Source organism: Strigops habroptila, chromosome 3 (genome assembly GCF_004027225.2).
Source record: "Strigops habroptila isolate Jane chromosome 3, bStrHab1.2.pri, whole genome shotgun sequence".
Taxonomy (NCBI): Eukaryota; Metazoa; Chordata; class Aves; order Psittaciformes; family Psittacidae; genus Strigops; species Strigops habroptila.
In genome coordinates this window covers 23,303,979-23,323,824 of record NC_044279.2, presented here as the reverse complement: position 1 = coordinate 23,323,824, position 19,846 = coordinate 23,303,979, and the positions used below count along the sequence as shown (strand labels likewise).

At 42.6% G+C, this 19,846-nt stretch overlaps 1 protein-coding gene and 1 long non-coding RNA gene across 4 annotated transcripts in view; one reads left to right on the top strand and one right to left on the bottom strand.

Moving 5' to 3' along the window:
* Positions 1 to 14,478, bottom strand: part of WASL (WASP like actin nucleation promoting factor) — a 51,657-nt gene extending 37,179 nt beyond the window's left edge. For 2 of the 3 annotated variants that reach the window (XM_030479106.1, XM_030479107.1), the window contains exon 1: positions 13,998 to 14,478. In XM_030479106.1, the coding sequence (XP_030334966.1) occupies positions 13,998 to 14,117 (120 nt within the window). In that variant the 5' untranslated portion in view covers positions 14,118 to 14,478. Of the gene's footprint in view, positions 1 to 4,325; positions 4,347 to 13,997 lie in introns of those variants that run through there. The other variant, XM_030479108.1, reaches the window with a different exon arrangement.
* LOC115605141 lies at positions 13,921 to 17,089 on the top strand. Its single transcript, XR_003990521.1, has 2 exons — positions 13,921 to 14,046; positions 15,572 to 17,089. It is a non-coding gene; the product is annotated as an uncharacterized LOC115605141 (long non-coding RNA).
* Positions 17,090 to 19,846: the final 2,757 nt, after the last annotated feature.

The window sequence follows — 19,846 nt, the reverse complement described above, 5'->3', positions numbered from 1 at the left end:
GAACAAAAGCATCCCCACCAAAGATAATTATCTCTCTGGTACTGCTGTGTTCCTATTCATAACTTGTGAACATTGTGCAACAGCAGTAACAAATCTGCTACATGAAAAGTTAAAAGTGCATACCAGCCTGTATTTACAGATAATATAAAAAATACTTCACCCTACTTACAATAGTACTGAAGTAGCACTAGATCTTGGGTTAGAAACAAAGCTTACAATTAAGAAAAAACAATACTTATTAGATCAGTACAGGAGTTTAGAATTCCCAGAGCCACACCAATATAATTTTAACATGAACGTAGTAGTTTAGATATTTTAAAAACTCTTAGGACAGAAAACACTTGTTTCAAAGAAACACTGGGTCTGAAACTCACCTTCACTCTTTTTGGTGAGAATTGTCTGAATTAAATACAGCAAGTTGAACCAAAATAATACGTTTAATGAAAAAGATCCTAAGAAAGCTTTGCTTTTGATCCCAGTGAAAATTAAATACTAAACCAAATCAATTTCAATTGCACTGGCAATCCAATCAGCCAGTATCATTACCCTAATCAATAGTGAGATTTGAAGCATTACATGCTTCAGCTCCTGAACTACTTTTCTCCAAGTCTCAATCTGTTCTGGAGCTGACAGTGAGGCTAAGACACTGCCACTGGCTCTTGCGGCTTGGTAGACCTGGCAACAGCCTTACTGTCAGGTCAAGTGTTTGTCACTTAGCTGAAAACCTCCACTTATGCAATGATAAGTTACAGTGCTTTTATAACAGCACAAAGACAGCAGATACATTGTTACACTACACTAACAGAATTAAAATGTTCATTAATACTGGCTGTAACCATTAAACAGAAGGGAAAAACGAAAGGTTATTAATGACATATACTGATTTTTTCAGAAGTGTAACACCTTTGGTAATGAGATATTCCTCCATAAGGGCATTGATGTAACTTAAACCCCAATGACTAAAAGAAGGTACCCCCTGTAAGCACTGGGGTTCCATGTTTTGTATGGATACTTTCTTCCTTTGTGATCAGCTAACTACACCAATTGCTCTGAGCACCTACACAGCCTCAGTCTGTTAGCACAGAAACAGAAAGCTCTTGATGTTGAGAGTATATGAAAGATAATGTGAGTCCCAGGAGTGTACATTTTAGAGAAAACAGGCTGATTACCCGATTAAGACACAGTGCAAGAAAAATAACACCCTTCTCAAAAGACTTTATACGAGTATAGAAATATGTATCTCTTCCAGTCTCCTGGAAGAACTAATCACAGGAGTGGGACCTACTTAATTGCAATGCATTAACAGGTTGATAGAGGTTAGCAAGGTAGATTTTATGAACATCAGATTGAAGTCTGTATAACTGGGTCCTCAAAAGATCTAGCGATTGTTTGTCAGAAACTTCAATACTGGGATGATCTTCCTACAGGAAAATGGGGGTGTGTGCAGGTTGGGTGTGCCAGTAACACAGCAAGACCTTGAGCAAGCCTAGGGAGGAGGTGAGGGAGGAAGTAATCTTGATTTCTTGGTAGTCCAGAACCCACTCCTGGACACACGGACTATTTACAGAAGGTGAAGCAGATCTACAGAATAGATTGAAAGGCTAGCCAGCTTCACCAATGAAAGTGTCCTGTAGAATATTTGTATTCAAATGTACATCCTTCAGAAGAAGGCCTCTGCCACCCACCATGTGATGTGCAACATGATTCAGAACTTGAGAGTTTTATATTAGCTGATGTGGAACTAAGATCTCTGAGTCTGCTAATCCTCACATAAAAGCTTCAGTTCTACAACAAACTCTACAGTTCTGTGAAAAATCCCAGTCAAAAAAGTGACATCAGTGAGCTCACTTCAGGACCAGGATAATCTGACAAACCAGGGCTCCATGCTGCTCTTCAACGAAGTGCCCAAAGCATCTGAAGTCAAAGACCAGCCTTGATGGTGCATGGCAGATATCCTTATTTATGGCTAGTTTATTTGGAATAAGCCAGCTATGTAATGCCCTTTGGCAATTCAGACTTGCATCATAGTGACACTGCCTGTATGTGGTGACCTTGGAGAAGAAGTTGTTTCCAGCGATACGGATATTGGCACTGCGTCATTTCATTGCTAGAGCAATTACTGCAGCCAGAATTGGCATTCAAGTTACCATCCTGAAATTAAGGCTAAAAGCACTCAACTTCTAAATCCATGATGGATTGCTATCTCGCCTCTGCTCTGAAGCAAAGACTACCTGCTGTGGGAGAAGTGTTTGTACAGCGCCAAGCATCACCAGGGGTCCAGCTCCTGCCAGTGCTGACTTATGAAAGCTGATATTGGAAAAAAATATGGCTTGAGGCAGGAGAGGAGATCACAGGACATTAGAGGGGGGAAATAAAATCACTAAAACAAAAACTTCAGGGAAGTGTCTACAGAACCGAGGCATCTAAACACTAACAGATCTAGTGGATGCAGAAGAACTGAAAAGGTGTCTGAGCTCACATGTTTACATCCCAGACAGAACCAATGATTGAGGCGAGACACCAGAACAGAGGGAGTATGTGGTGGTTAAACTATCATTAATTATCCCACTTCACACCCTAGAATTGTCTCGAGCTGACGTGGGAAACCAATTGTTGCATCTGAACTGACAGAAAACTGCTAAACCACTCCAAAATGCAGCTGCAGGGAAGATTCCAAGAGACCTCACCACATCCCTGGAATCTCTGAAGACACACAAAACTTTCCTTATATTACTAACAAATTACTCATCAGAAAAGAAAGCTCTAGATAGGAACTCATTTTCTTGGTAGGCCAGTGCTCTGTAATGAAGAAGTACAGTAAGTGAAATGCAGCAGCCCTTAAGGTCACCCCTGCTGTATGTAATGCAGTCTGTAGAAGCACAGCCACAAGTTTCCTTACCAGAAAGCAAAATTTTTTTTTTCCTCTTGAAATCAGAGAAGAGGATCAGGAACCTTTTGAGCTTGTGATCACAACATCAGTATCAGATGCACCTGATAATCTGTCCACTGCAGTAGGTTGTTATATGCACAAGCACACTTTCATCTGCTGGAAGCTTCTAGTCACCTGCATTTTCTCAGGTTTCCAAAAGCAATTTCTAGGAGCAGAGAAACAAGATTGAATTTTGTTGCTGGCAGGAAACCCAGGTTTGATTCCGGCTTGATGTCAAAGAGAACAGTTATGAGAACAGGAGCAGAGCTGACCCTTATCCTGTGAGGTACCACTGACAATGCTAGAACAGGTAGTTCACTTCTGCCTCCCCATCCCCAGCACAATTCCTTTTGTCTTCTGGCAACTTTCACTGGCTGTGCTAATATCAGTAACTAGGTCCAGGGGCACTGTCTGGATCTGATGGCAAGTGGTATAGCAAGTGGTGCAGCAGAATGCACATCTGCACAGAGGAACACTCTCTCTCCTCCCAATACAACACAAATTGGGCAAGGATGGCCCTACCCATTTCATCTATTAGGAACTGTGTTTACACCACTCTATTCCCAAAACCACGCTCATTAAGTTGGGCAAGTATGAGCTAGCCAGGAAGTGTGCCAACAAATTAAACACCATGGACAGTCACAGAACAGTGCCTGAGTTCATGCTACTGCCCTACTTAAGTTTGTTAGCATCAACACATTAGCACAGATCAGAGGAGAGAGAAAGAACAAGATACATCCTTCTGCCACTAAACTTCAATATACTCTGGGTGTGTACCTCATGTTTTGAGCCTGTCAGTTCTGGTTATCAGGGACAGAAAGGTACAGTCCAGACACGTATGGCCAGTGCAAGCGATGGACCCATTGGTTACACAGGGTGAAGCCTGGAGCAGCACCAGGAACACTTGTTCGATGAGCAACCCTCATCTAAACAATACTAACAGAGGGCAGAGGAATAGACAGGATTTGTTGTTTACAGGCAGCAAAAGCCAGAGATGTTCAAAAAGACTGTTAAGGAAACGTCTCAATGAAGAACCAAAGCACTGAAAGCGAGAGAGAACTCCTAAATGACATAAAAAGATGAACTGAAAAACATGACATGGAGGAAGATCTACATCTCTTAGAGAAACATTTAGCACTAAATCCACCTCCCTTCATCATATCAAACAAAAACACAATGCAAATAGGTGTGTTGCATCTTGTAGACATGTGGACTAAGGGAGGGAAGGGCATGCTCTGAACACAGATACAGATGTAATAGCAGTCTCTCAAGTATATAAATATTGGCACCTGAATATGATATGGACAAATCTCTCAAAGACAAAACTAAATTTTTTTTTTTTTTTTAATTAAGTGGTTTGTTGAATCACTAGTAAGTTCTAGAGATCAAGTGCAACCAGCATTTTCTCTTGCAACGGCACTTTAAAACCTTGTATAGTCTTATAGTTCCAGCTACAAAAACTGAAAACAGTGCTAACAGTGCAGTGTAACACTTAAAGAGGCCAACACTGTTCAAGAAAGGTCAAAATGACAACACCTATTGTATGGCTAAAAAATACTGGTTGAAATAAAACTGCACACAGAATTAAAGCCCAAATCCAGTAGTTTTTAAAAACTGTTAATTGCCAGGTTACTAAAAACAAATGCAAAATGCATAAATGCATAATTGTGTGCCCAGTTATAAAATGTATTTCATACCTGAGATACTCAGACTAAAGGCAAATAAAGAAAAACCAGCTCTGCATTTTATTCATTAGACACTACTGCTTCCTTCTCTGCAAACACAAGGGGAAGCTTTTGCCTGTGGTATTGCACAGAACACATACCACTACAGGATGTTCATAGTTTTCTTCCTCTTTTCAGTTAACCACAAAAATCAAGCACAGTTTTACAGAGAGGAGCTTATTTGGATGCTTTTGTGTGTTATTTAGTGTTATAAGCCAAGTGATGTTTCTATTTGCTTTGGCTGACTGAGGGGGAGTAGAGGAAAAAAAATGTCTACTTACAAAGAATGACCACATCTTAGCTGTGCTCAGAAAGAGCTGTCACATGGTTAAAGGAGCAGGAAATAACTTACAGTTCACTCAAAGCAGGACTAAGCAATTCTGCGGTTTCAAATTTGAGCCTGTAGAGTCGCTGAAGCCGTATCTTCCAGTATACAGTTTCTTAATATAGCAGCTTACAAACTGGAGAGTCTGGTCCTCCCATGAGAAGCAGCACTGGAGGGAGGAGAAGAGGGCGGCGAGAAGCCCGAGGAATATTAAACTCTGGTTTTTGCTTCCCCCTCTCTTATCCACCAAGAGTTCTTTTTTATAGAAACATTAACAATGACTTTAGGCCAGAGAGGATGCAATACGAGAGAAATGTCTAAAGGCTGTATCTCAGGCTCAAGTGCACTCTATGTATCCAGCAGCAAACAGCTGGCTAGCATAGAGACTCTCACCTCTCCTTGTGCAATGCTCTGTTGCATTAGAAGAATACAAATCATGTCTAGCCCAGCACTGGATACAGATAGGACTACATGTCCCATGAGACACAAAGTTCATCAGCAAGAACAAAGCACTTGTAGAACTAAGAAGTAGGGGAGTAAGGAAGCAGAGGGGATAATGGTGAGGAGGAGGAACACTTCTACCTGGCGATCTTTGTGCAGATTACGGATGCAGGGGCTGAAGGGAGAAAGGAAGAACCTATAAGCCCTTGAGGTACAAGGGGAAAAGAGGAAATAAGGGCAGGAAACACTTTTGCTGGCACAGAAGGACAGAAAACTTTTTTTTTTTTTTTTAAAAAACAAAAAAATAAAAAAGCATGTGTGATAAGAAGAGAACAAGGAGACCCTGATGAAAGCTGAGGCACAAAACTCTGAGGGCAGTGGTTAAATTGATTCCTAGAATATCATTACCAACTTTACATCATTACCAACAGTAATCTGCTGTATAAAAATCTTAAAGCTTTATTTTCTACACAGAAACTAAAATTAAGTCAGTAAATTACTACATAGTATGTTTTATAACAGAAGAAGGTTGTAAATTATCTCTTACTTTTATCCCTAACATAAAAGATATTACAACAAATACACAACAAATTAATACTAATTTCTTTCCTTAGCCACAAATCACATACAGATAAATAAATCTCTTGGCTATCACCTTGAGAGGTGAGAAAGAATTTCTAATTCAGTGCCAAATTCCCATATTCAAATATTCTTCTTGTTCTTCAGCTTAGACAGCAAGAAAAGTACTAGGCCTTGTTATTTAATAATCAGATAATGTTATTTAGAAATCCATATTTTAACCAAACCTTTCTTGTAAATAATCCCACCAAGTGCTGTCTAACTTTTGGGAAACACATCACATATAACGCTTGAAGTAAACACATTTTTTAAAAGGGCTTACAACCTTAAAGGCAAGAGTTACCTTTAAGAGTTCAAATAATGAAATACAGTTTTCTTAGCCTTTCAAAGAGGAGAAAGCCACATTTTCTTCCATTAGGTCAGTGCTTCTCAAATTGCAGACACAGTATCCCCACATACAAAATACACTTGGTGAGCACAGATATATTCCCATACAAGACTCTGATGATGCATAGGGCTAATTAACAAGGGTAGATAAAGGCAAAACAACGCATTCACTTTGAATAGAAATTAGATAAATGCAGAGGAATTCTGAATGACACAAAGTTCTGAAGTGGAAAATGGTGTGTGAAACGATCTTACAAAAATGGAAACACAACTCTGATGAGCAAACCTTAATGTGATCCTTCAGCTTTAAGCTAGACACACTGGAGAACTGGAAAATGCATTAACACTGTTTCTCAGAAAACTTAAAAGAAAAAAAAAAGCTGTCTTAGAGTGAGGATTTTAAGGATAGCCAAATAAACAGTACAGGGAAAACTGTCTCACCAAGGTGTGGATACGTGTATGAAAACAAGTGCCTAAGGTGAGCTGCAATCTGCAGATCTGCCAATATGTTGCAGTGCTCTGCAGCAACAGTTTCCTTGCCAGCAATGATCTTGTCCTCAGAACATTAAGTCCACAGGAACAGAGTAATCCATGTAATGAACTTCTTCCAGAATCATATTCTCAACACAGACATTTTAATTTGAGATGCCTAATGTGTCACGTCATTTGCTACATAAACACCAAGAGGTGTCAGGAAAATTGTCCAACTCACAGGTGACTTAAAATACACTGCTGAATCTGAAGAACTAAGCAACTGAGCAGCCGTCTAAGAAAGTGTCCCTATGATTGCTTCCATTACATCTCTTCTTTTTCCATTTGGCCCTTCTAGTACACCGCTCCTGTCACATGAAGATTACAGCACACGTCAGGATCTTCGAATTTAACTGCAACTGACCCTAAAGGTAACTGCACACCTACTGTGCCCATTTTATTGGTTATCCAGGCATAAACAACATGTCTGGAAGCCACAGAAGTTAAGTGTGGCAGCGTACTCAAGCAAGTACCCTGAGAAACAAAACTATCTTATACTGCACCCGAGTCACATCCTGGTAGAGCACTCTGTTTAAAACCACCATGAAGATACACTTCTGGTTCCACTAAACCGACTTTGTATGATTTACTGTTACAAGGAAAACAAACTGGACAATAAAAAAATATCTCTGTGCCCAAGTAATGCGTAACACCAACCTTTCTTGAGGAAATCGTACCCTAACCTAACAATAAGCAACTCTGTCTAGTGCCCATGACACACTTTTGCTATTTCCTATATTTTATTATCTAGGTATTAGGTCATGAAACCATAAGTCTCCTGCACTATACTTATTTCTGTACTACAAAGATTCCTCAAGAGATCAGCCTATGAAGTGTTCACTGGAAGAGAGGACACCATAAATCTTACCACATGGCTTTAAGTGAACAGCACTTTCTCAGAGAAACTGAGCACTTAAAAGCTAACTAAACCCCATCTCCACCGCAGACACCTCCGCCTGCAAAAGGTCAATGAAAGAATAAAGACTTTTGTCATGCTGGTTAATGAACTACTGCAAAGTTTCTAGATGACACTTACTCATCATATATAGATCACTTCAGTGCTTCGCTCTACCCACTGAAGCACTGAGGTAGGAGCTGCCAGTGGCAGTTGCTGCCATTGCTAGCACCCACAGCCACTGCTCACCAATGACAACAGTAAAAAGTTCTTAATTCTGGTACTACTATAGAGACTAACAGTAGAGCAATAAGGGTCATAAGCAGTTTTACAGAAAAGTCAGGTCAGATTTTTTTCAGGCAGAAATACCAGTACTCCTCCAAAAGAAGAGATTTGAGATCTAAAGTTCCAGCATTCTCCATTATCACCTTTTTACCCTGAAACTGCATGGCATAAAATGGATCTTAAACACCCTACTTGCTTCAAATTAGGCTTATACTAAACCCTTGAGAACCCCAGAATAAATATTCACGGAGGAAACATTCTAGTGGTAACAGATTCAAATCAATATTTATGATCAGATAGTGCAGAGAAATCACAGCAATTCTCCATTGAAGGAAGAACAAACTAATGTCTTTCCATTTACATATTTGCTTGAAATAGTAAACTCAATCTTTATCTTCTAACAAGAAGCTACCTCTTCCTTAGGTGATCTCCTAGACAAGTGGTATCTGGACATCTTGTAGTCAATGGCAATGTCGAAATCTTGTAGTCAAAACATGACTGTTCATCTGAATCCTACATTAAAACTGCACTCTTCTAAATTCCTCCACCTGATTCTTAGCTGTGAAGAGCCAGTAAGTTACAACACAACAGCTTGTGACTACAAATTGTTTTCATCCTGTTATGTCCGTACACTGTAGGATTCCAGAGCACCTTATCAAGAGCACAAGTGGTATACTTGACCAGCTGATGAAACACAGAGATGCTAAGAGAATTTTGGCACTTGACTAACTCCAAAACAGAGGGGAAAAAAAAAAAAAAAAATCTACAAAGCAGCTCAGAAAAGAATGCACGAGTGCTGAAGCCTCAATAGATTGAGGCTCTTGTTCCAGACCTGTATTACTAGATCACGATCTCCTTAGCAACACACAACACTTCATAAGAGAGATATACAGTGACTGAAATTTGTATAGTAGGACTCACCTTGCATGTCAAGACACAAATGCATGTGCCTAGCACATGAGCTACAAGCACAGTCAGGAGAGATGTAACCACTACAGTCACTGAAGCAAAGACAGAAATTCAACTAACAATTGTGTTAATCTTCAAGTAAGCTGAATACATTTTGATAACAGCCAGTGATATCTACTGACAGTGATGAGATTTTAATACCTAAACTTCAGTCTCTTACTCCTGAACCAAATCCCACACTTTATGAATTGGTGCTTTGTCTCAAACACTAACAGCTACGAGATGCAATGCTTTGCAGAGCACTCACATAAGGTCTCAAAACATTTCTCATCCATGGGTAAATAATCTGTTTACAGCATATTTTAGCTTGTGCTGTAATTGCCTTATCTTAATAGCAAACTGTGAGGAAAACAATCAAGAGAAATGCTTTATAAGTAACCCTACTGTAGATACATGGAGACAATTTGAGGACGATGGCTAAAGCCACTTGCTCTGAAGAGTCTGACCTGACCCATTCCTGTTTTGTTGGCACAGGTCTAGTTCAAAGAACTGTCAAAACTCAATATAATTCCCTCTACAAGGGAAGATTATTGCTGATGTTGTTTAGGGAAGTGACTCCAGTGGGTACTAGTGAGGCATCTGAAGACGTTCTATGTCTTTTGATAGAACAGGACGATCCTCAGAAGAAATCTAGGCCTAACTCTCCATATTGTTCTGTTCCACAAGACCTATCCTTTACACTTCTCCATTTGATTGTCATTTAAAAATACATGTAAAGATGAGATAACCACCACTGAACTGATGAGTCAGTTCTCCCTAGCTGTTCAAGGGATAACTCTTTTTCAAACTACAATCTCAACCTTTCTGGGAAATACAGCCTGCAGCACAAACTCAAACTGAAGAGTACTGACACTTTTCAGCCACATGAAGCTGACCATTACTCAGACCTGTAGTCCACCTTCAAATCTTAGTCCATGCTGTTTTCATGCACACAAGTAATCTTACAAGTCCTTTCTTGATAAAACCTTTAATTCTTATCAATTAAGAGCTATAACTGCCATTCGGGGTTTTATTTTGTTTTATCCCAACTATTACTCTAATCTGTCCTTTGTCATTGACATAGCTTATTCTGGTCACATGCACTCTAAAAGCAGCCAAAACAGTTTTCTTAGTTTACTGCTGCCTTGCTTCTCTTTTTGCATTCTTTACTAGTTCCTGTTTACCACATAAACCATGACAAGATCTTACAAATAACAACCTATTCCTAGCCTTATTCATTAAACCTTATCCAAGTGTTGAGTCCCACTTCCTAGCAGTATAAAACATCCATACTCCATTACCTATCTCTAATGTTATCAAGTACACACTTCTCATGTTTTCTTTCCTCAGGCCTCTCACACATATAAAATTATTTCTACAGAATAAACTAGTTTTTCAACAGTGACATTACTGACCAATAGTAATCATGCAAATTATAAAAGTACCTTCTTTAGTAAAAAATATTGAGACACCTAGTATTAGCTTTTCCTTACAAAACTCATTCTTTCAGACAAAATTAAAGTGACCCATTTATAACCAAGCAGACTCTAGCAAAACCTTTCAAGTTTGGCATGACCACAAAAACATTTCACTAATATGCACGGAAGTAACCTCATAGTTCACCTTAGCAGAAGTTTACACAGACTTTTATTTCTACATTACAATAAAAAATAGTTATTGAAAAATCTCTACAGATCATGAGCTTTACACCTGACCTAGATAACAAATGTTATGGATCTGGATGAAAATTAAGTTACATGCCTAAGCAACAATGAAAATCCACCTTATGTTGGACACCTGCTGCAAGCAGTTCTACATCTGCATTCACATTTCAACCAAATTAATTGTAGGAGCAGCTTGGACTATTAGCCAATGGCTTGGTTTTGAAAACCTGATCTGTCATGGACAAAGGTATTTTAATTGCTTATAGATTCAGATAAGCATTTCACGGCTCAGCAAGTGGGAAAAAAAAAAAAAGGCAGAGTGAAAAAAAGAACTAGTAACCTTCAGTATGTTCTGAATGTACATTTGTCTACTAGTCAGTGAGATTCCCAAAGTATCAGTAGTAGTCCAGAAAATGGTAAGAGTCCCAGCAACACGCAAAACACAATGGCTCTTCACCACTTCCCGCCTCCCAGGTAATTTTTGTGTTTACCAGTCATCATTACTTAAGATGCCATTGAAATTATGTCAGTATCGGAGTTCACAGGTTGCGAGTACTCAATCAAAATTAAGCTACTTGATAAATTCCTTTGCTTTTCCATAGAACGAAAATTGAGTAGTTGAATTCTCAACGTTATTTCAAAGTAGCTGCCTTGTTATCAGTCAAAAACAGAGACAAAGATTGCTGAAATAAATTAGGTCCAGAATGCCACATGCTTTCTCAACCAAGCCTGTTAGGACTGATACCAGCACTATGCCTTCCGTAAGAGTGCTATAAATTATTACTACAAAAGGAGTATGCAGGATCATAGTTTAATGTCTCAACTGTTCTTCTGGCATTCATTTCACTAGTGATCTAAACAACAGGCCAAATCAAATATAACCTAAAATAATTTTGACACGGCAGATGCACATCACATCCAGCAGCACATCCATGCCCCACTTGGGCAGAAACTCCACCTGTAACAGCCAGGTAGCACAGACAACTCACCTGATGGGAAACCAAGCTCGCGCATCCTACGAAACTAGCAAGATTTTCCTTTCTTAAAAAGTAGCATTTACAGTCCGAAGTTTCACTAATGAATAATTCAAACAGATATTAAGAGATCAAATATCACGTACATTACAGCAAAAAGGCATTTATCAGCATAGCATGCCAACACTGAGTCAGGCTAGATGGTAAAGTACTACTGGGCTCTGACAAGCTGACATTGTAAATTCACATTAGACAGCCAAACCTGTTCCCATCTCCAGGTGCCCATTCCACTTCTCAGACAGACATTGCCCTCCAAGGGACAGAGATATTCAATCTGTTCAGGATTAGTTTCTGAACTGTCACCATTTCTGGCTCATGTCACAATAAGGCAAAAAAGTCTGGTTAAATACCCCTAGAGCTTCAAACTGAAGTCCTTAAGATTTAGTCGAGACCCTCAATACACTAAGATAAGCTCATGCTTAACCTAGAGAGCATATAGAGCTGAGAGGAAAGGAGAAGAGAATGGGCCACAATTAGAACCTCAACTGGTAAATCGCACAACTTTCAGTGTAAACCACAAGAATGTGTAGTTTCAAGAAAAATACGAAGCAAGTCATGTCTATGAAGCTATCAACCTGTCACAGATTGCATGACACCCAGATACTGTGAAGATATTTACCTCCGAAGTCTGCTTTCAACGTGCTATTTATGCAGAAAAGTTGAGAACTTGAGTAGGTGAGTGTTACAGCCGAGCGTAACAAACCCGACAACCGTGGTCACTTGACAAGAAAATCTAAGTTGTAGAAAAACAAACTGGAAATGAACTTATACAAATTCATGGAATATTTTTTAAATTTAGAGAAAAGCTTTTCGGGTTTTTTTGGAAAATGAGCTAAAAATATCAAATGTGTGCTTGAAAGTAGATGAATTACTTGAAGGTGGTTTTTTACAAATGATTACATTTCAAAACACAGGCTTTTCAGTCATACCTTCTGACCCATTTAACTTAAGTTACTGTGACAGCATCTTAGTTAACCCATCCCAGTGTAAATACCACCTACTTCCTGTTCAGTTACTACATCTTATATTTTCCTTGTGACAGTCAGTTTGATCAACAACACCATTTCAAAGTCCAAAGAGTTGTGTAGAACCACTATGACTGCACGGATATCCTGCTTTAAATCACAATTTCATTAAATACTGTTCATAGCATTACAGTAAAATGCACAGTGCCTAACATTGTATGCTAGGTGCTGGACACAAAGTATGAGAAGACACCCAGGTAACATAATTTTCAATGGCTTCCAAACAGTAATTTTTATTTTTATTTAAGAAGCATTTTCTTTATCATTTTTTCAAAATCACAGTTTTTCTAAAAGCTGCTTCTTTTCTAAAGAAAGCAATTAACTTTTGAAGCCTTCATGTAGTTCTTTAATACAGAGAAGTACAGTTTTAATACAGTTCTATACTAACATGCAAGAAGGCATTCTGCAAACGAAGAACTTGCTGGGTAACACATTTGCTACAAGGCTTTTTCTTTTAATCATTTTGTCGCCTGTTACATATATGCATATGAACAGGGAAAGGTGCAGTATTTGAGTTGCATTCGAGTATGTGAACCTCTCGTTTAGGCCAGGAAAAGTACAAGCTAAATCCAAGGCAGGCCTAGCCCTGACAGGAGCCTCCCTACAACTTCGTCAGCACTGCTTTGTTATACCGCAGGTGCACCTGGGGCTCGTCCCAGCCTCGTCAAGCAACTGAACTTCTGCCACCGAGCCCCACGGCTGCCCCTCGCTGACCGGTTCCCCCTGCAGAGCCCGGGTCAGCCACCGGGCGGGGGAGAGCTCCACCGGCCGCCCCCCGGGAGCTCGATGCCGATGGACGGGGCAGCGCGGAAGGACGGAGCTCACACCAGCGGTCCCGGGGCCGCCCCGGTGCGCACGGCTCCAGCCAGGACCGCCACAGCACAGGGGGCGAGGCCGGGCCCGGCGCCGGCTGAAAGGGCCCTCCACCCGCGCTGCTGGCCACGGCCCCCGCCATTCATTGCCCCCAGCATCCCGCTCCACTCCCACCGCCCGGCGAGCTGCGGGCGAGGCGGGCGGGCAGCGAGGCCTGCGGAGGCCGCCCCGCTCGCGGGCGGCGGGACGGAGCAGAGGAGCGGCCGGGCCGGCTCAAACTTCCGCAGCCCCCAACTTCCCGTCCTCACACGCCCCCCGCCCGCCCCGGGCCCTCGCGCTGGGAGTCCTTGGGCCGGGAGCACTACGGGCCGCCCCATCCCCAGCTCTCCGCTGCGCTCCCCGCGGGCCGGGACTCACCACGCATTTCTTGCCGAGGAAGCTGAAGAGGCTCTCGTTCTCCTGCGGGGTGAGCAGCAGGGAGCCCACATTAGTGACCCGCCGCGGCTGCGGGGGCTGCTGCTGCGGGTTGCCGCTCATGGCCGGGGCCGGCCCGGCGCTGCTCTCGCCGCCCTGCGACCGTTGGCGCCCGCGGCCCCCTCCTCCTCCGCTGCCGCCGCGGCCTCACAGCAGCCGCATCGCGGAGCCTCCCTCTCGGGGCCGGGGAAAGAGGGAGATGGAGAGGGACGGCGGGGCCTCGGCCGCACTGCCGGCGGCCCGCGGGGGGACTCCGGGGAGGGGGTCAGCCGCGCCGGTGCCGCTCCGCGCCGGCGGCCGATCGCGCCCGCCCCTCCGAGCGGCGCTAAACTTCCAACTCCGGCCCGGCCCCGGCCGCCGCACAATCCAACATGGCAGCGGGGGCGGACGAGACCACAGCGCGCGGCTGCCAGAGGGGAGGCCGGCGAGCGCGCGGCTGCCGCGACCACGCGGCGGGGGGGGGGGGGGGGAGAGCCGCCTTCCGCTGTCGCCCGCCCGCCCGCGCCCTCCCCGCGGTACCTGCCAGGGCAGGCTGGCGGCGGGCGGTGGAGGCGGGCGGAGGGGGTGGAGGAGGAAGAAGGAGGAAGATAGGAGAAGAAGAATGAGTAGTCGCTGCTATCCCCACTGCTCCGCGCCCTGCCCTGGGCCCGGCGGGCTGCGGTCCGGAGGCCGTGGGAGCCGCTGGGGCAGGGCGTGAGGGGGAGCGCGGCAGGGGTGCCACTGAGGGCCGGGGGGAGGCCGCGTCCGTGAGGGGTGTCACCCGGAGCGGGAAGAGACCCCGAAATCCGGTAAACGGCAGCATCGCCCGGACTGAACCCCAGTACCAAGCGGGTGCGCGGGGTGGCCAGGCCTCCCGCGGGGTTCCGGCGAGGGAGCGAGGACGTGTTGGACGCCCTTGTATTTGTAGTGAAACCTGGTTCGATTTGTAACTCGGGAATCTAATCACCACGTGTGACAGAGAGGGGAACGTTCCGTCACGGTGTGCCGGACAGATGACCTAGGGGCTTGCGTCTGGCAGGCGGCTAGCACAGCCCTAGCAGCGAGGGGCAGCCTGGCTGGCCACACACACAGGGAGCCAGGGCCGCGGTGTCAGCCCTCCCACCACGGGCTGCCACTGTCTGAGGTGAAATGCCCACAAACAGTGGTAGCACTTCAGGCCCTCCGGGCATCAGCTGCTGAGGAGAAACGTACACAATCAGCAGCCTTTGTCAGCTAGATTTCTCTTCCCCCTGCTTCTCTACACGTGACAGCAGCCAGCTGGGGTGGAGGTTGAAGACTTTTCAAAGCCTGAAGATCTGGAGCACAGCTGCCTTATGCTCAGCCTGGCTCTCAGCAGCACAAAAGATGCTCATGCTTTCACATGCAAAGGTGAAAAACAGATGTCAAAGTGAGCACCTTGCTAGTTTTCTCAGTGCTTCTAGGTGAAGAATTTGTTGGCTTCACATCCCCAACAAATTCATTGTCCATCTGGAAGGTGCTCTAGCAGTCCCCTCATGGTGATTTACTTTATATTGTAGGATAGGACTGAAGAAGCATAGGAAGAAAGGAACTAGAGAGGCACAGGAGGAAAACCTGTGAACACAAGTTGTACAAAGCTGTACCGACTTCTCTACATATCTCCCAGAAGAAGAACAGATGGCAACCCCTTCTGCTCTGCTTATAGGCCCTTTTCCCTGTACTTAACAGACTGTAACTGTGTCCAGAAGTGTAAAGAAGGGAGAATATGGTGGAAAATCCTGAGCTTCCAGCATAAAAAGAATTTTAAATACATGCATATACAGGACTTCTCAACCTGCAGATCTCGTAGAAGTGGCTTGGGCCTTTGCTGTAAAGGAAGAACAGTAGGAACCAATGCTTCCAAAATACATTTCAGCGATCCTAGGTTCTCCAGTTTTCATTCCTTTCTTGTGCAAGTGCATGCATATTTTAGTGGAAGAGGAAATATTTTAGCTAAAGAATATTGGCAGTATTTTGCTTACTGAAAATGTGTGTAAAAAGATAAAATACATGTAAGCACTTTGCAAGATATTTGTGTTTTGTGGGAGTTTTATTTCTTAGTTGTTTTTTTTTTATTACACAAAACAAACAATTATTTTATAGCCAAAGCTGTTTCAAGGATATCTACATACCTCTGTGGTGATAATCATGTAAATAGCTAAAAGTACAGTACACCTTTGGTGGGTACATGCTGGTACTGTCCTCGCCTCTCTGAGCACTTGTGTTCCTTGATTTTTTGTTTTTTCTTTCTCATTTCTGTTAGCTTTTACTGTTTGTTCCTTCTTGTGTAGATCTTGCCATTCAAAGAGAGTTCTGGGTATAACGGGTGATACGTTTTGCTTCATACTGTTCTTGTCAGACCAGCTGGCTGGTAGTTCTTTGTAAGGGCCCTTTAACCTTCAGGCTCTATTGTTAGGATTTATTTGCTTTTTTTTAATAGGGGTAGGCAGGAAAGGGAAGAAAAAAGGACTATTTTCAGACTCTCTATTTCATTAATTATGCAAAAGCTCTTTCTGTTTTTGTACCATAGCAAAGCAGTGAGTCCTGAAGGTAAATGGAACTATCAGTATCTGGTGATAAGTCCAAGCGATCCACTGAAAAACAGATTTTTGCCTTTGATATTTACATTTACAGTAGTATCAGCAAAGAGCTGCTATTCCTGCATAAAACATCCAATTTCAAGCAAAGCTCTCAAGGAAAGCCACCAGCTGGAATTATCTGTGTATATTTTGAAGAAATTGCAGTGTTCTTTCTGATCTCTCATAGGGAAATTGCTGTCATTGTTTATCTGAGGCTTTCCTCAGAATTTCTCACTGTAGTCCTTAGGGTTCAAGCTGTGTTATCCACCGCTCATGTCTAAGCTTTATGGGAGGCTGCTCTTCTGTATTTTTCCATTTCAAGATACCAGCTCGTAGCACCAAGGTACTGAAATACATTGGAAGTGACATAGCAAGTGTATCAATATAAGCAAGTGTAACGATTTGAAAGATTTATATTATAAATACTTATTTAATAAACAGGTTTTATTATCCTTGTCAGACTTAATCTTTTATAGAAAATATGCGTCTCTGAATTTTGTCTTTAAATGTGGACCTTTAGAGTGATTTTTCATACTTTCACACTTTGAGTTTCAGAGTTTAAATGTTCATACGATTTCAGACGTAACATTCTGCCATTGAAAATTGAGTAAGAAGGTGAGGAAAACTTCCTATTGAAAATCATTTTTTTAGTATTGAATCATATAGTGAATCATATTTTAAAGGTTTTTTTCAAAGTCTGAATTATCTAAATGCAAGAAGTTCTCCAAGGATTTTTTTTTTTTTTTTTTTAGTAGTGTCATTGTATTTCCCACATCTTGATTTTGTCCCAGTGCTGAATTTAGGTCACAGTTTGGTTTTCTTATTTTCTGTAAGATGAAGAGATGGTTGATTACACTAAAGAACAAGCAGGCTTAAAGGAGAACACGGCTCTCCATAGCACAAAATTTCCTACCATCTCTCTTCCATCCCATATTATTGTCAGTGACACGTGGAGCAGCCTGGGACAAGTGCGAACCTCGCTGCAGCAACCACACAAGCATGGCTTCGGGAGATGAGGAGTGAGAGCATATGATTACTGTCACCACACGGGAGGGGAATGTCAGCAGGGCAGCCCAAAAAGGGACGAAAGGCAGGAAAGTCTTGTTTCCCTCAACACCCTTTTTGGTTGCGCCTGTGGAAAACACCAGTCCCCTTACTTCAAAACCTCTTGTGGTAACCGAAAAAAAGGAACTGTCTTGGTGGTTGGAAGCGGGTTTTGAGCTGTGGAGACAAGTTCTCTTTTTTTAAGTAAATCCCGTTGTTTTCCTCAACGGAGATGTCATTGAAGAGGACTGGGTTTGCATTGTTACTGAATCTATGGCAAGTCACATATTAGTTATTTCACTGGTAAGAGGTTCATTCACTTCTACTCTCTGTGCACTGAACCTTTAAGCATTCAGGATTCCCAGCCTGCTCTGAAGGTAACTGAGTCATCTGTTAAGTTACGGCTCATTTCAGATTCAGTCACTGCCTTTCCTTTCTCACAGAGATTTTACATTATCTGTTTCTGGCAGGTAATAGTCTGGAAGAAAGAGGATCTGGAGCCTCTGGTGGTGGTGGGTTTTTCTTTCTTCTCTATATTGAATTTATATCCTGCAGATTTCGAATACAGAAGGACTTAAATTAGCAACAGAAGTTGACAATTAAGTTTTATTTTAGTTAGGAACACCTCTGTTGATTCCATATGGATGTGGAAGTGTAGTGTCAGTAGGAAGAATCCTCTCCTTTTGTGGGCCAGCCGCGCAGCAGATTGTCCTCGCCGCGACAGTGAGCACGCTGGAGGCTGGGAATCAATGCCATGGGACAATAAGGTCTTTCATTTCTTGCACGAATGCCATCTCGGGTGCCAGCTAGAACTTTTTCTCTCCCTGTAGTGCCTGTTATACATGTCTTTCTGTTTGCCGTATCTTTTCTAGCCCTCATTTTCAACCTCTGACTGTTTACTTGAAGGAAAGTAATTTGTGCCCTTCTATTTTGCTCAGCCAAGGATAACACTGGTTTTGCTTTGGGTGTAGAATTGTACTTTCAATATGCTGGGATAAGATATGAGCAATTCTGTTTTAACTTTGAAATCAGTTGCAGGGAGATCTAGCTCTTATCCAGAACTCATCTACAATTCCTTTGTGGCCTGAAGCGTCGGATGTATCATTCTCCTTTACAGGACTGTGGAGAAGATGGACCAAACAACATACTGGAGTTTGAGGCATCTTCTCTCTTCTCTTGATATTTATTGATCATTGCCTGCAGTAACTGTGGAACAGTTCTGTAGCTGCTCTGCAAATCAGAGGGAAACATTTTGCTTTCCCCAGCCCAGCTAGTGTCTAGCCTTGCATCGAAGCTCATCTTCAATATTGCATAGCACAGGCTTTGTTGAAACACTCTCTTTATTCTCTTTGCTTAGTTTATACCTCAGCAGAGATGTGACTTCTGAGTTTTACACCCAGCAATAACCATGAGTAGTGTAAATAAGTTAATTTTGATTTATCCACAGATTTTAAAAGGAATGTTTATTCCTTCTAAGTTTCCTGACAAGTTTTTGAATTTAATGTAATGAAATCTCCCTTCAGCAATTAATCAGCCACCATAAAGCTCAAGAACTTCACCAGTTAAAAAAAAAAAAAAAAGAAAAACATGTTCTTTCCTTGCTGCAATCTGCAAATCCGTTGTTAAAGCACATTTCCTTAACGACAGAAATCTTGCTCTGGCTTTAAGACGTCAGTTCTTGTTTGCAGTGTGACTGATCTTCCACCCTGATCAGCATGGCTCTGACCAGGAAGCCTCGTCCTCACTGAGTGGAGGGAAGCACATGCATTCAAAATCCACCCTTTTTACTGTAAGCACCAAGTATGAACTATATACTTGCCCTCCAAGAGCTGGCTTGAGATCAGTAGTTTACTCCCAGTAGGTCAATGGACAGCTGGCAAATATGTAATGCAACTCAGCAACAATTGCAATTTGGATCCTGATGGATGACTTAATAACTTTCATGTAGGTTTTCTTTCTTTTCTTTTTTTTCTTTTAATTCTGTATCCGGTATGTAACAACCCTAAGGAACAGGCATGAACCACACTTTGGTTCTTGTTGGGGTTGTGCTGGGGCTCACGCTACTGATCCTTACTGCAGCCCTGTGGTGTGTCAGGGCTGGCGGTGTCCTGCCAGTCTTGTTCTGCTGCCCCTGCTGCCCTCCAGGAGGCCAAAGATGTCATTGAAGGTCAG